Source organism: Lactuca virosa, chromosome 5, assembly GCF_052849685.1.
Source record: "Lactuca virosa cultivar CGN04683 chromosome 5, Lactuca_virosa_CGN04683_v6, whole genome shotgun sequence".
Classification (NCBI taxonomy): domain Eukaryota; kingdom Viridiplantae; phylum Streptophyta; class Magnoliopsida; order Asterales; family Asteraceae; genus Lactuca; species Lactuca virosa.
The window spans coordinates 247,302,789-247,319,702 of NC_136430.1; the positions used below are offsets into that span (position 1 = coordinate 247,302,789).

Sequence of the window (16,914 nt, forward strand, 5' to 3'; positions counted from 1 at the left end):
GCATGTTTTGACTTCCAGAATAACTAAGTCGCTCTTCCCGAGTGATTAAGTTATTCAAACCATCCACAGTCGGTCATATGTTGGAAGTAGATATGAATCAAGACTGTCATGGGTTGGTTTGTAGAGGTCCAAGTTGGTGGACAAAGTGGTGCTACAACACTCATGAGTGCTCATAAGTTCTGAGTATTGGATTCAACCCGCTCATTTGAATCACTTCATGGATTTTATCACGAGTGATCATGAGACGATAATATCTTATATTCTTCAAACCTAGAGATATGAGTTGTTACTATGAGTTGGTTATACATTGATTGCACGAAAACGCATTTGGTAACTCGATGTTATAAAACGTGCCTTTGTGTATGATTCAACAAGTAGTAGAACAAGCCATATGAGTCGAAGTTTATCCATTCCTTTTACCTTTGGGATAAAAGCGATATCTGTGGGCCCCTCGATGATTTAGCGATGACACATGTGAGTGCTTGGCCAAGCCAGGACTGATTTGATTTGTTCAATCAGTCAGTCATCATAAATCGAAAATCGGGAAACAACAAATGGACAGAGAGAATGATTATAATCCATGTCTCAGTCCATATGATATCTAGAATGGAGGAATATATGATCCCTTATCTAATGGACGCGTCATTGATTTGTTCAGAGTTCGACAGCGGCTTTAAGAGCTACGATTGCTAGTCGGGTTATGAAGTCGTACTTGCAATAATAGTTTTAGACTTATCCAAGTGGGAGACTGTTGGATTAGATGTCTAAGCCCATAACTATTATTGGTATGTACTTGACCCGAGAGTAGCATGGTCCATTTGGGTTGCATATCATCAGGACAATTTGTTAGGATGGACTTTTGAGAGAAGGTTATTTATGGTTTATTAATATATTATAAGTTATAATATATTAATATGAAATCATATGTTTTAATTAGTATCGATCAAGAATTAATTTGGAATTAATTTAGTGATCAAAAGAGACTAATTAAATCTATGGGGACTAATTATGATAATTAGTTATATTTATATGTGTTGGGCTTATGATCCATGTTGGACCAAGTTTATGTATGGATACATAAAGAGTTGGGCCACATGAACCATGGATCATAAAACCCATGGGTATGGATTATGGGTTATGCCCATGACCCTTGGAATCCTACATATAAATAGGTTACTCCATAGCCAAAATCACCACTTCTTTTCTTAGAGAAATATGGAGGTGTTTTGGTGCATGGAACTCTCTCTCAAGAGCCACCTTTGTCCTAGGTGTGTTGTGATTCCATTTGAGGCATTTCATAATATTGGTGCTAAGCTCTTAAGGCCAAATACATCAAGACTTCAAGCCACATAAAAGGTATGTTTCCCTAACTAGTATATTATATGGTTTATGTCAAATGCATGCTAGTTATAGGTTTAATGCCTTGGAAACCATTTGCATGTATAATAGAGAAAACATAGATCCAAGGTATTTAGGGTTGTATGTGCACCATAGGATGTTGTAGTATACTAAAACCCAATAGTATGTTGATGACATACTCCGTATAGGAAATGACTTTCCAACTTTGCAAGAAGTTAAGTATTGGCTTAGGATGTATTTCACTATAAAACATCTAGGGGAAGCGTCATATATTGTAGGAATAAGGATTCATCAGGATAGAAAGAATCGTGGTCTTAGCCAGAGTACATATTTGGATAAAATACTAAAGCGTTTCAGTATGGAGAATTCAGAGAAATGGGAATTGCCTATTCATAATACTATCAATTTGAGTAAGACTCAAATTCCAAGTACTGATGAAGAGATAGCTAACATGAGTCAAGTCCCATATGCTTCGGTTGTAGGATCGATCATGTATGTAATGATATATACTATACTCGCCTTGAGGTGTCTTATTTTTTGAGCATGGTTAGTCGATTTCAGGGAAATCCTGGCAGATCCCATTGGATTGCAGTGAAGAATATTCTTAAGTATCTGCGAAGAACGAAAGACATGTTCCTAGTTTTTAGTGGCAATGATACGTTAAGAGTAAGTGGTTACAGTAACGCTAGTTTTCAAACAGACCAAGACAACTTTTGTTCGCAGTCTGGCTGGGTATTCTTACTGAATGGAGGAGCGGTTACTTGACAAAGTTCCAAACAAGACATAGTGGTTGATTCCACATGTGAGTCTGAGTACACTGCAGCGAGTGAAGCATCAAAGGAAGTGACTTGGCTAAAGAAATTTATCAAAGTTCTCAAAGTTTTTCCATCTATTCAGGAACCCATAGAACTGTTATGTGATAATGAAGGCATGGTTTCTTTGACAAAAGAACCAAAGGATCATGGTAGATCCATGCATATCGACATAAAGTACCATGACATTCAACGTCGGGTAGAACAAGGACACCTTCTGGTGAATAGAGTATCATCAGAAGATAATGTTGCAGATCCTTTCACAACGGCCCTAAGCAGAGTCAAACACTACTAGCATGCTAGGTGCATAGGCCTAAGAGACGATGTTAGTTTTAGTAGTTAGGTGATATGTTTGAAACTTGTAACAAAATAAATGGAATTGATTTGGTCAATGAATAATAGAGAATTATTTATGAGTATCACACTTCCGTATTCAATTATTTATTCTTGTGTTTCTTTTTTCATGTTTACACTTCCTAAGTAATTTGAATTATTCAAACTTCCACAGTCGTTCATGCTTTTGGAAGTAAGTAGTAAATTAAGAATGTCATGAATTGATTGTAAATTGTCGATTGAGGTTAAGACATTGCAATACGAATTATGATAATATTCATAAGTACTTTGAAAATAAGGATTTTAAGTATTAGATAAACCCACGCTTAGATATTACTTCATGGATCTCATCACGAGTAATTCTAGGATGATAATATATTTTATTCTTAAAAAAGAGATATATAGTTCATAGTTTATAGATCAGTTATACATTGGTTTACTCAAATGCATCTCGTAACTAGATGTTATAAAGGGTTATTCCATGTGTAATTTGATGTGTGAATTGCATGACTATGTTGTCAAAGTAATTCATTCCTTTTTCCCTAATAGGAAAATCGATATCATTAGGCCCCTTGATGATTTGATGTTGACTATATATAGTGTTAGGCCTAGCCAGGACTAATTTATGTGTTCAATTTGAAGTCCTATAAAGTTTTTGTAAATCGGGAAATCAGGAAACATAATCATGTACAATGAGATTGATTATGATCCATGTCTTGTGTCCATACGGTATCTTGAAGAACGAAGGAATAGGTGATCACTTATCTTAGGGCCAATAGCTGATTTGAATCAGAGTTGACAGTGACTTTGGAATGCACACTTTGGCAGTGACTTTGCAATTGTAGTTACAAACTTATCCAAGTGGGAGTCTATTAGATTAAGGTGTCTAAGTCAATAACTAAATTGGTATATTCTTGAATTAAAAGCAAAGTCCTTTTTGGGTTGCCCTCATAACCGATAACTGAATAGAATGATTTTTGGAGAGAGAGGTTGATTTTTTAATTTATTATATGATAAATAAATTGTAACAAATGATTTGTTAATATATTATATGATTAATATATTAATTATAAATGACAATTATTAATTTGAAATTAATTAGAAATTGATTGGAATTAATTTTGTGATTAATTGAAATAATTGGAAGTACAGGGGGTGAGCTGTAATTGTTCAATAGTTGAACAAAATAGGGTTTCTAGAACCTTATAAACGTGACCAAATTTTTGGCTTATCTTTTAGGTTTTTAGTATAAGCCTATTAGATAATTATGAATTTGGATAATTACCAATTTGAAATATATTATTATATTGTTCAAATTAGGGTTTTAAGGGTTCTTTATCAGCTATAAATAAGACCATTATGAACCCCATTTTCATCCACATCTATAGACTCACAAGAGCCGGAAATTTTCTCTATCCTCCCCTCTCCTCAAGTCTTCTAGTTATTAGGGTTTTGGGTACAAGCCATTATAGGCACACATTCCTTTGGTGCTAGTTTTCCAAGATCTTGAAGAAGGATTCTGCTATGATTATTTACTATAATAATCAAAAGGTATGTAACCCTAATTTGATATGAATTTTTATTTCACAGTCTCTCTCCTTGGGTTTCTTAATATTCATAGTGAATTGCTATCAATAGAGAAAACAAAGATCCTTTCTAGGTTATATATGAACTTAAGGGTTTAAGTGTTTTTCAGCCACATGTAAAAAAAATATAACCTAGTAAACCTATCATTTATATCTTCAGGTAAGAGAGGGAATTATAAGAATATAATTTTATCAGAATTTAAGAAAGGCTTGAAGGTTAAGTAATCAGATACCAAATAGAACACTACAATTAAAGAGAAGATAAAGAAGTATAAATATAAGTATTATAAGAGTAATGCAATAAAACACATGTTGAGTAATGTTATAATTGCTATGTATGTTCTCGGAAAGAAAAAGATCCATCTAGCTCTAGCTCGCTAAGTTTTCAAGTTCAAGGAGGTAAGTAATACTAACTCTTCTATCATATAGGCATTAATTGTTTTATGCTATTGTCCACGGATACCCTAATCTGGTAGAGTGAACAAGAAAAGGTAGAATGTGGTTTGTTCTCTAGTGAGACAAGTTGCACTATTATCTCTTATTTCCCTATTAGGGAGTAAAAGGATGGGTAGTTACCGGAAGGGGGAACAAGGTTATGGTTGGTACCAACAGCATGTGTTAGGAATGTTTATGTTTATGTTATGTTTTATGTTATGTTTTATGTGAAATGTGTTATATGTTATGTGTGCTATGTGTAAGTAAGTGATCTATAAAATGTAGAGTAATGTGTTTGCTCACTAAGCATTTAGCTTACCCGTTGTTATTTAACATTTTTCAGGAACATCAGGTATTGCCTAGGGAAAGAGACCGGGTGAATGCAGACGACATTCTCTTAAAGATTCATGAAGTTACAATATTATGTTTTAAACCTGGGATGTTTTTTTCTTCCCCAAAGTTTTTAGAAATATTATTTTATAAAAGTAGTTGAATGTTTTTGAAAACTTTAATTATATTTTTTTAAAGGGTAACGACTGTCTTTACTTTGTGTTTATATATTAAAAAAATTGGGTCGTTACAAGTTGGTATTGGAGCATGGTTTGAGGGATTTAGAGGCACGCTAGTGTGTTTAAACTCAAAACCAAGGCTCGAAGTTTTTCAAAAATGTTTACAATAAGAATTTAAAAATAAAAATAAATGTTTGAAAGTTAAAGTTTGAGAAAAGAAAGAGAACGTGAAGCATGCAGTCATCTGGAGCTTAATGAGTAGTAAGCCACTTAGTCACAATAGGTCATATGTAAAAGTGTTAAGATATTTGTAATTTTATGCTTTGCATGCTAGAATTGACTATTAGGTTGCTTATGTGATTATCATGTGTATTTGCTTATGATGCTTATGTGTTATGATGCTTATGTGCTTATGATGCTTATGTGATTATGTGCTTTATATGTACCTTATATAAAGTCTGTTTTTTAGTAGTACTCAGTTGATCCTTATAGGCGGCATGTATCTTGAAAGCTATGATTGTATACATCTAGGATCATATAGGTTTAGAGAACTTATTTGTACTTACTTCTTGTTCCTCGTTTGGTTGTGTTCTTAGGGTAGAATCAACTTCTTTAAGTCCTATTCTGGTTTGAGGGTAGGCATCATCATGCATCCATGGTGTACGCTTGTGTATAGGAGAAACGTGCGATAACATGAAATGATAGAGTAGGAATGTATCCTCATGATGAGCTAAGAATAATAAAATGATATATAAGTAGATTAATATCTGACCCGTCATGTAGATAGAGAAGTTTCATGTGATCTCTCCAGACAAATATCTATAGGTGTGAAAGATTGTAAGGGACCTTACTATCTGAAACGCAAGATAGACATTTGAGTCAGGAAGAATCAAGAAAAGGCCTGAAGGATTGATGAGGTAATATAAAAATAATGTATAAATGATCAAAATATTAATGTTATAATACCCATGAATCATGTTTTAGAAAATAGTGAATACTAGAGGCAGACTATCAAACGTATATGGGGTTCTGAGACACCCAATCTTAGGGAACTAGTGGTGAGTGAGGTTCATGAAGCCATCTAGGAACTTTTTCGTGAGTTGTTTGTACAAATCAAAGATAGAATAGAAGACTTAGTGGATGGAAAGATTGCCTCAGTGATGCAAAATCCAAGGGATTTAGGTTAGGGAAAATTTAGGGGATGGATTTACCGATACTTCTCGGCCTGCAGCCGCTACCTTTTGGTGGGAAGAAAGATCCCTTAGTAAGTAGTCAGTGGCTAGCTGACATTGAGGGTGCCTTTCTCACCGATTTTTGTCCTACTAAGGCAAATATATCTTTAGCTACTATCTTGTTGCGAGATGTAGTAAGAGAGATTGGTAGGGCCTGATGAAGAAGTCTCATATCGATGTAGAGGTGGCAGCCATAACATGGGAATAATTTAAAGAACTATTTTGGAAAGAGTATATTCCACAAGTAGAGATCAAGGTATCCTAAGTCTTCAAGAACTGTATTATGGAGATCTCTGATGTAAGGTTCTCTATTGAAATCCTATCCTAATAAGGGAGATTAGCATGGCGGTAGATATGGATTGGTTGGGGTGAACCCTTGCTCTAATCGACTGAGAGAAACTATTAGTGCACGTTCTAATCCCAAGTGGGTGGAGATATGGTTAATCCTAATGAGAAGAGAGAAGTGGTTCTTATGAAGTAAGGGAAATTTATCTTTTATGCTTCGAGATAGTTGAAGCTACATGAGTTGAGGCATTTGACTCACAATTTGGAGCTTGGAACTATAGTTTTTATTCTAAAGATATGGAGACATTACATATATCAGTAGGATTTGAACATAAAGTATTGTAGATAGTTGATGTGCTTAAAGATCGTGATTATGAGATACTTTACCACTTGGGTAAAGCAAATCTAGTAGCTGATGTGCTTAGTAGAGAGAAAGTTGAAACAGTAGTTCATGCTACATACTTGAGGATGACTAAATTTATCCTGCTATAAGGTATGATCAAGAAGGCGCAAGAGGAGGCAGTTGCAGTTGTAAAAATGCAATGGTGACATCAACATAGGTCAAAATAGACGTGGGAGCCAAAGAGGAAATATAATCATATTATCCATAGTTATCGAAGATGGAAATGTCAAAGAAGAAATTTTAATAAGTGCGGGAGAGTTGTAACATCTTATTTCTCGTTAGTAATTCAGGAAACGATTTTATAAGTTAATAAGAATAATCATATACTTAGGGATAAATATATTAAGGAGTTATATCGGTAAATAAAGCGAATAAAATGCATTCGATAAATTTGAAGTGGTTAAATAATAAATAAAGAAAAAAATTAATAAATAAAATAACCTAAATTAAAATAATGTCAAATAACACTCAAAACAATAATGATAGACGTTTCTAAGTTTTTGGGCAGAAAATGTCAAGTTTTAAAACTGCTATTTGTCAAGAATTCTATTTTGAGGGTTAAAAGTGTCATTATGGAAAAGTTAGGGGGTCAAAAGTGTAAAATACGAAATTAAGACTTCTTGGATCGGTATTTAGCATGGGCTTATTTTTGGTCAACCGATTCCATCGTTCCATGAGTATCTGAGCAAAACCCTAACACCAAACACCCCATAATCTTGCGTTCATATTTTGGCGTCCAAAGAAGAAGACGGGAACCAAGAAAGAAAAAGGAGAAATAAATGTAGAAAACTACTCATTGGGTGCCATTAGATCACCTTGAAGGAATGTAATCTTCATTTTAATGCCTTACATGAGTATGAGTGAAAAGAGAAGAAAAAAGGGATAAAAAGGTTTGATTTTCGAAGTTGGAAGTTGCATGTCCTAAAACAAGTGCAACGATGGACTTAGGGCTATGATTTTTTAAATCTCGCTTTACTATTTCATATTTCATAAGTAAAGCTATGTTTCTAGAGTTTTTAGAGGAAAAATGGTAGAGATAATGTTGAAATCGATGACGTGAGAGACAACATGTCCAAAGAGATGTTGGGCTGAAAAAAAAAGAAAAAAAAACAAGAGGATTATTTTGACGCAAGGTTTTCTCATGGAATCTATAACTCCACACATACTAGGTAAGAAATTTCCTTTTTTGTATTCTTCTAAAAATGTACTCATATGTGTTGCCTCTATATTTCTTATTGGGTTAAGCCATACCCTACACAAATTTATGATTTCATGTCATTAAACTCTTGAATTGGAAGTGCAAATTTATAAATCATAGACACATAATTCCTTGAGATTAAACATCTAATTAGGATATTTTCCTATATATTAATAAGTTCATGTGTTAATGGCTAAAGTCCATTGCTCTATGCCTTAGTATAAGAAGTCATTGAAATCAATGAATGAGAAAGTTTGTAAATTTGCTGCAATCTGCCCCAATGTTCAAAAAATCACATAAGATTGTGAGACTGTCCAAATTATATTATCTTTAAATCCCTCGAAAGGTACGAATGTCTACTAGATTTCATCTTTGAAGTGCTTAAGCTAGTTCGAGCTCTATAAAGCTAGCAATGACATTTGTTGAGGTTATCCATTGTACCAATTCCAATCTTGTAAAAAAATCTTCAAATTCAAATTCTCATTAAGCCATGTTTTAAAAGAATTAAGTTAAGTTAACTTGTATACCCTTATAACCTAATAAGTAACCATTGAATGTGTTAAAAGTGTTCATGTTAAATCTAAATCATTAAGTTCTTAATGGGACACCAAAAGTAACTTAAAAGTTAATATGACCTATATCTCAGAATATGTCCTCCAACTTCTAAATATCGTGAAGGACTATAAGAGTGTCCAAAAATCATGAGACATAGTTTTCTGGAAAGCTTATTTTGTCTAGTTCCTCTGAACTTTGAATCACTTTACCTAATTCCAAATCCTTGAAGGGTATAATTGTCAATGCTCTAAGACTGGTATGTGCTTTCACATATTTCATTTTTTGTCTTTCAAAAATTCATAATAAATTCATTATGATTCCAAATGTCAAATTTATAGAGCCTATAGTTAGATATAAATGTGTAGTCTCCCCCATATAGAAGGGCTTGATGTAATTCCTAGTATATTTGTACAGTTTATTCAAAGAATGATGAGTGGTCTGAAAAGCGATTGAAATTATACATCAACTTGTGACATGCATAATTAATTCTACAAAACTCCAACACATGAAGATTCAGATGATATGGTTAAGTTATAATGTCTATTATATCATGAATTACTCCTATGATTTATCTTTTAATCCTCTTATAGTAAAAGTTACCACCTTTGCATGTGTGTCCAGAAAGTAACACTCCGAGTTGCTAACTTGTAAAATTAATATAAAATCAACCAAGATTAGTTAGAACTAGGTCATTATATCCCAGAAAACTAAGAGAGGGGAATTTATGAATATAATTTTATCATAATTTAAGAATGGCATGAAAGTTAAGTACTTAGATGCCAAACATAACACTATAATGAAAAAGAAGATAAAGAAGTATAAATACAAATATTATAAGGGTAATGCAATAAATCAAATGTTGAGTAATGTTATAATTGTTTTGAAGGTTCTCGCAAAGGAAAATATCCATCTAGCTCCAGTTAGCTAAGTTTTCAAGTTCAAGGAGGTGAGTAACACTAACTCTCATATTATATAAGCATTACTTTGTTTTTATGTTATTGTTTATAGATAACTTAATCCGGTAGAGTGAACAAGGAAATGCATAATGTGGTTTGTTCTCTAGTCACTCTTATATCATATTTCCATATTAGGGACTAAGGGGAGGGGTAGTTCCTAGAAGGGGGAACAAGGTTATGGTTGGTACCAGCAGGAATGTTTATGTTTATGTTATGTTTTATATGAAATGTGTTATGTATGATACGTGTAACTAAGTGATCTATATAAAGGTAGAGTAATGTGTATGCTTACTAAGCGTTTTGCTTACCTGTTGTTATTTAACATATTTCAGGATCACCATGTATTGACAAGGGAAAGAGATCAGTATGATTGCAGGTAACATCCTCTTAAAGATTTTTGAAGATACTATATTATGTTTTAAATCTGAGATCTTTTTCTGCTTCTGCAATGTTTTTAGAAATATAATTTTATAAAATTGGTTGAATGTTTTTGAAAACTATAATTATATTAAAAAAAACAGGTAACGATTGTCATTACTTTATGTTTATCTATTAAAAAATTGTCACATGTCAATCTATTGATTCTCCATTTCAAATTTCAAATTTTAAAATTTTCACTCTAATTATATTAAATTAAATAATAGAATATTAGAATAAAAAATAAATTAAAATTAATACATATTATAAGGTCACGTATCTATTTACATAAATGGTTATAATTTTATATAACAAAAAAAATCCCTTAATTAATAATTTATTTAAAATAATTGATTAATAATTTTGAGTTTTTTTACTATGAAAGTTTAATTAATTTTGTAACTTTGGTTCCCACGGGTTATAAACTAATATATATATATATATATATATATATATATATATATATATATATATATATATATATATATATATATATATATATATATATATATATATAGGGTGAAGTTCAATAGACAACCATAATTAACCAATGAACCAATCTTTTTTTCAACCTTTAGAATTTATTTTTTATAAAAAAAACTAAAAATACAGAAATTCATAACTTTTTATCATTTTTCCAATGATATCAAATTCGATAAAAAATTTTTTTCGACAAATTCAAAATGTAAATCTTTGAAAATTCACAATGTGAATCTAAATTCACACGGTGAATCCGAAAAATATATTAAATATTCACAATGTTAAGTTATAATTTTAGATTTTTTTAGTTTTTGTTTTCGATAAAGAATAAGCTCTAGAACTTGAAAAAAATATTTGGTTTCTTGGAGAGAACCAATAATTATGGTTCTCTATTGAACTTTTCCATATATATATATATATATATATATATATATATATATATATATATATATATATATATATATATATATATAGTGAGGTTCAATAGAGAACCTTTATTAACCATGAAACCAAGGAACCAATTTTTTTTCTTCAATTTTTAGAGTTTATTTTTATAAAAAAAACTAAAAATACAAAAATTTATAACTTTTTATACTTTTTCCAATGATATCAAATTCGATAAAAAAAATTAATTTTTTTTTGTCAAATTCACAGTGTGAATCTGTACAGATTTACAATGTGAATCTAAACTCACACGGTGAATTCAAAAAACGTATTTAGCATTTAGAATGTGAAGTTATGAATTAAGATATTTTTAATGTTTTTTTTCGATAAAGAATAAACTCTAAAACTTAAAAAATAATTGGTTCCTTGAGTACAATTGATAATGGTTTTCTATTCAACTTTTATATATATATATATATATATATATATATATATATATATATATGTGTGTGTGTGTGTGTGTGTGTGTGTGTGTGTGTGTGAGAGAGAGAGAGAGAGAGAGAAATACATTACACTCTTCCATTTGAAAATGCTTCTCAATAGATCTTAAATCACTCCCGGATCGAGAAGATTTCAAGGTAATTAAAGGGTCACAATATGGTTCTAAAACGTTTTCCTGTTTAATTCTTTTGAGACACTATATTTCAAAAATAAGAAACCATTAAACGAAATATAGATTCGAGATATGACGTCACTAATTAGCAAGTTATTAAATTTGAAGTCGAGATGATGTACCTTATCTACTACATTAAGATCATGTACACACAGACTATTGTTGGAATCCACATTCAAGTACTCTCCTCGACAATTTCTTTTTGTTGACTACAAAAAGATAGCAACTTAATTCATGTAGATATTTTTAATGTTATTGGGTGCAAGATGTGCCTAGAATTTTGTTAGAAACTGATATCCACATACTAAGTGCATTATAAAACAGCTCAATAATTCTAATTTACCTTGTAGATGGTATTTGATAAGAGTGCCAGACGATGAGCAAATGGAATCCTTAAATTATATTCTGCACTTGTGTCTGTAACAGGATTACCAATAACATACCCCTAAGCAATAAAACATATATCAAATATAGTGATCCGTGTAAAGATTACATAATATTATTTACAAGCACTATGGTGATCAAATCCAATGTAATCAAGCTTAAGAAGCATAAATTTTTCATTTTACAATTTAAAGGAACTAATATAATCTATACACTAATAAATAAATATCAAATTACATTGATCAAATAGATTAATCCATACATACATTGATGTTGATATGTGGCTCTTCTCCAATTTCATTACCTACAATTTTAGTACAAGCCAAAACATTATGTATCTCGACATGAGCTCTCTCAAGAAATACCTTTATTTAGTCGGATATTAAGAAACACCTTTATATATTTCTTGAACAATCATTGGAACCAATAAGCCACCATAGGAATCAGCACCAACATATAATGGATTCTTGAAAAACTTAGGATGATCATCAAGCCACTGTTCGGATAAAATTGATATTTGTTAATTTGTATCTATTTTCAAGGAAATAAATCGAACCTATGTGTAAGCATTGAAAACTATACATGGAGGTATCTATCAGTGATAATGTAAATTTTTTCAATAGTAAAGTACTTTACCTTCCTTAAAAATTGGTAAGCTTGCATTGCCGATAATGTATCGTTTGTTATATAAGACTCTGGATTTTTTGCATAGGAGAATCCAGTGCCAGCAGGGTGATCAATAGAAATTATGTTTGCCACCTATAATTTTAACACTGATTTTATTATATCACTAAAATTACACTCATTGGCTTGCTAATATAAAAAAAACTATAAAAAGGTATATTAAGAACACATCACACTTGAGTATATATATATATATATATATATATATATATATATATATATATATATATATATATATATATATATATATATATATATATATATATAACATTCAAGAGATTTGCCTAAATGAGTGATTCTCAATGTACTTTCATTAAAATGAAATTTTATTTTCAAGTCAAATGGTGGTTTATTTTTGATTAAGAACTATATATATATATATATATATATATATATATATATATATATATATATATATATATATATATATATATATATATATATATATATAAAAGGAGTAAAAGTACATTGTAAAACTAGATGTACCTTAGTCCAACTATAAGGATTTATCTCGAGTGTGGGATTCTCTAAAGTGGAATTTGCGTAGTTGAAATTGAACGGACCTATGGGCATTAACATGTTAAATGGAAGGAAATTTTACAAATTAAACATTTTTTTTATGTAAATACATTAATATCATGACAATAGATACTAATTAATAACAAGAAGTTATAAAAGTTACTATAAAAATAATCATTGGAATCTACTTATCCAAATGAAAATATTTTCCCATCGATTACTTTAGTCAACCAAATGATTAGAATCTCATTCATAAATTAAGGGTTTTTTTTAATATCCATTAGGCTAAGATACTAAGAGGTAAGTAGATAAATAGAAAACAACATAAACGTTTTCAAGGTAAAAACATTTTCATGAAAAAAACACGAAGAACTAGAGGATATATTATTAATCGAATAAGGAAGGGAGGGTAGTTTTTAAGAAAATCGATGGAGGGATATATTTTGGATGCCTAGGTTAAAAGTAGTAGCCTATTCAAAGACTAGTAACTAGAATCATACGCTAATGCAAACATTATACGTACCAAATCTAAACAAATTAAAATAAGATAACTTTAAACCCATTAAAACTAGTAGGAATCCGGATCACCAAATAAACAACATTAACTTTGACACAAATTCCCTCCTTTAAGCAACAATTATTATTTTAAATCCATGAGTAAATATTGAGTAAAGATCAAACTTGGTAACAAGAACTGAATTTGTCAGCATTGAAATAGGGTTATTATAAGTAACCCTAGACAAATCCACACAAATAGACAAACCAGTTGCTTGCAAATTTCTTGAAACACCCTTAGACATCATATGTTTTATCTTTTCCTTTATGTCCAAGGCTTCATAAACCTCATCAAGATTGAGGGTATTGTGACTATAAAGAATGGCATCTCTTAAACTAGACTAACAAATCGACAATGATCATAATAGGAAAAACCTAAATCTTCCTCTTCATGGTTAACTTCCATCAATTCTAGTTCAACTAAAATTTATTTGCAATAAAACATGTTTTTGCAGTTTCTTCTATCTTATAGCTTATCTAGAAATAGTTTATTATTTCTTGAGATGAAATTTACCAGTGAGATTTTCTTTTCATGCATTTCTTTCACTTTTAGCCAAAGTGCATTTACATTCTTTTCATTAAGAACCTCATACATAATTTTGTTATGAAGATGGAGATGAATATGAGCTAAGGATTTATATTATTTCTTCTATTGTTTAGTAGTCAAGTCTGTTTGTCTTTTACTCCGTATTCTATACATTATATCATTATAATACGTTTAGACTAATAACACTATCATCATGACTTTTCATAATGAGAACTAGAAGTCTGGATTTAGCATAAAAATATTATACTTCATTGATATCATACTATCTACTAAAACCTTTTTGATGTTTAAATAAAGCCAACTAAAACCTTTATAGATTTAAGGAAAACTGACTATAACATTTCGAAGTTTAAAGAAATCATGTTTAATGCCACTAGGCTAAGAGAGAACTATATAAAGAGGAAAACAAACACAATTTTGGGATGAAAACCCTTTTGAAGAAAACCCAAAAACACAAGACTATATAATTAATAGATAAAGGTGGAAGGAAGGGTTATAAGAAAATCAATAGGGGATATAACTTTTGGATGTACGGGATTAAAGACATCCTACTTAAAGACTAACAACTAGAATCCTATACTTACTCTAAACTATACCTAACGAAACAAATAATGAGAAAACTACCATAAAATCAAGATGAACTCAGAGAATCTCGAATACCAAATCAAAAGGGGCTGCAGATATTTCAGCAACTACTATTTTGGAAATATATTTGTCCATTGGTTGGATCCTTGAGAGTTGTCTTTATTAGTTAATGTTTTACAATTTTTGTACACAATGAAGTTAAATAAAAGTGACTTGCTAGCTCCATTTTTATAATGAAAAATTATATATATTTACAATGGATTTTATTAGAAGTACTTAAAAGGAACACAATCTTACAAATACATGTATTATACACAATACCAATTTGTAAAACAACATAAACAAATAAACCAAAAACTAAAAATTTTAGCAATACCTGTATTAGACACAATCTTACTCAAGCCAGAACAACCTGGCCCACCGGAGAGCATAAACATTATAGGGTCGTTACTCGGAATCCCTTCAGACTCGACGAAGTAGTAAAATAATTGCACATCATCAGATTCTCCCACTCCAATGTAACTAAAAGTACATTAATTAGAATATTAAAATAATTTTAAATCGTCAAATTGAAAGAATCTATAAGTTGCTATAAGAATAGAAATAAGTTTTATCCTTAATTAAATCTCTTTAATTTTGGAAGCTATTAACTACTCTATGATCATTTATTCTTTCAAAACACCACTACAAAATCATTCTTACATTATTCTCGTGATATATATATATATATATATATATATATATATATATATATATATATATATATATATATATATATATATAAGCTTAGGTATCTAAACCCACGATACTATATCATTCTGTATCATATATGTTGAACAATGCTCTTAAGCTTCAACTCTTAACTTCATTTATTTCCAAAATTTTCGAAATTTCACTATTATATTCATGTTACATCACAACTTTCTGCTGAACATATACTAGACTAAATTTATTATAGTTGCAAAAAAATTATGTAATAAGATGATAATGGTGAAATTTTTAAAAATCTTGGAAGTAAATAAAGTTAGGAGTTGAATTTTAAAAATTTTGTACGATTACAACGCATATATATATATATATATATATATATATATATATATATATATATATATATATATATATATATATTAAACAATAATAATAATAATAATTTTCGGGCCCTAAATTTTCTAAATTTTCCCGGGCTTTGTGCGACGGAACATTTTGAACACCCCTAGGGTCGGTTCTATATATATATATATATATATATATATATATATATATATATATATATTAAACAATAATAATAATAATAATTTTCGGGCCCTAAATTTTCTAAATTTTCCCGGGCTTTGTGCGACGGAACATTTTGAACACCCCTAGGGTCGGTTCTATATATATATATATATATATATATATATATATATATATATATATATATATATATATATATATATATATATATATATATTAAATCAAAGCAAAGCTTTACCCTGTTTCGAGTGATACATTAAGATCACCAGATAAACCCGGCAATGTTTTAATCATGAACTTGGACCCAATAACCTCGGAGGGAACTACCAAAAAGAACAGACCAACGAATACCAGACTCATGAGCTTGTTAAAGAGCTTACACGGATGACATTGAGATTTCGACCATGGTTTCATGGTTATTCTCTATAAGAAAGGGTTAAGTGACAAGGAGAGATTAATAGAACTCAAGATTCCTATTGTTTGTGTATCGTAATAATGCATATTGGTCATTACCATTTTAAATGAAGAATAAAATTCTAAATAAGTTTTTGTTCAGATAGTATATAAGACGACTAACACGTTTTTTTGCAACAAATGTTAATTTGAAATGGAAACGTGTTGTTTGAATTTTGGGTCCCAATGAAGCTCAATCTTCCTTTTTTTATTTTTTATTTTTTTTGAAAAGTGAAATAATGTAATCTTCATTTCTATATTTGATCGTAACTAGGGATGAGCATATGGACCGGGGAACCGGCCGGAACCGGTCGGGCCGGGACCGATACTATAATTT

At 30.4% G+C, this 16,914-nt stretch overlaps 1 protein-coding gene across 3 annotated transcripts in view; it reads right to left on the bottom strand.

Moving 5' to 3' along the window:
- The window catches only part of LOC145114714 (serine carboxypeptidase-like 13), a 40,016-nt gene extending 23,385 nt beyond the window's left edge, over positions 1–16,631 (bottom strand). For 2 of the 3 annotated variants that reach the window (XM_079050792.1, XM_079050791.1), the window contains exons 1-9: positions 16,363–16,631; positions 15,268–15,413; positions 13,172–13,248; positions 12,638–12,760; positions 12,395–12,497; positions 12,268–12,305; positions 11,961–12,062; positions 11,740–11,826; positions 11,513–11,641 (exon numbers count right to left, since the gene is read on the bottom strand). In XM_079050792.1, the coding sequence (XP_078906918.1) occupies positions 11,513–11,641; positions 11,740–11,826; positions 11,961–12,062; positions 12,268–12,305; positions 12,395–12,497; positions 12,638–12,760; positions 13,172–13,248; positions 15,268–15,413; positions 16,363–16,538 (981 nt within the window). In that variant the 5' untranslated portion in view covers positions 16,539–16,631. The remainder of the gene's footprint in view (positions 1–11,512; positions 11,642–11,739; positions 11,827–11,960; positions 12,063–12,267; positions 12,306–12,394; positions 12,498–12,637; positions 12,761–13,171; positions 13,249–15,267; positions 15,414–16,362) is intronic. The other variant, XM_079050793.1, reaches the window with a different exon arrangement.
- Positions 16,632–16,914: the final 283 nt, after the last annotated feature.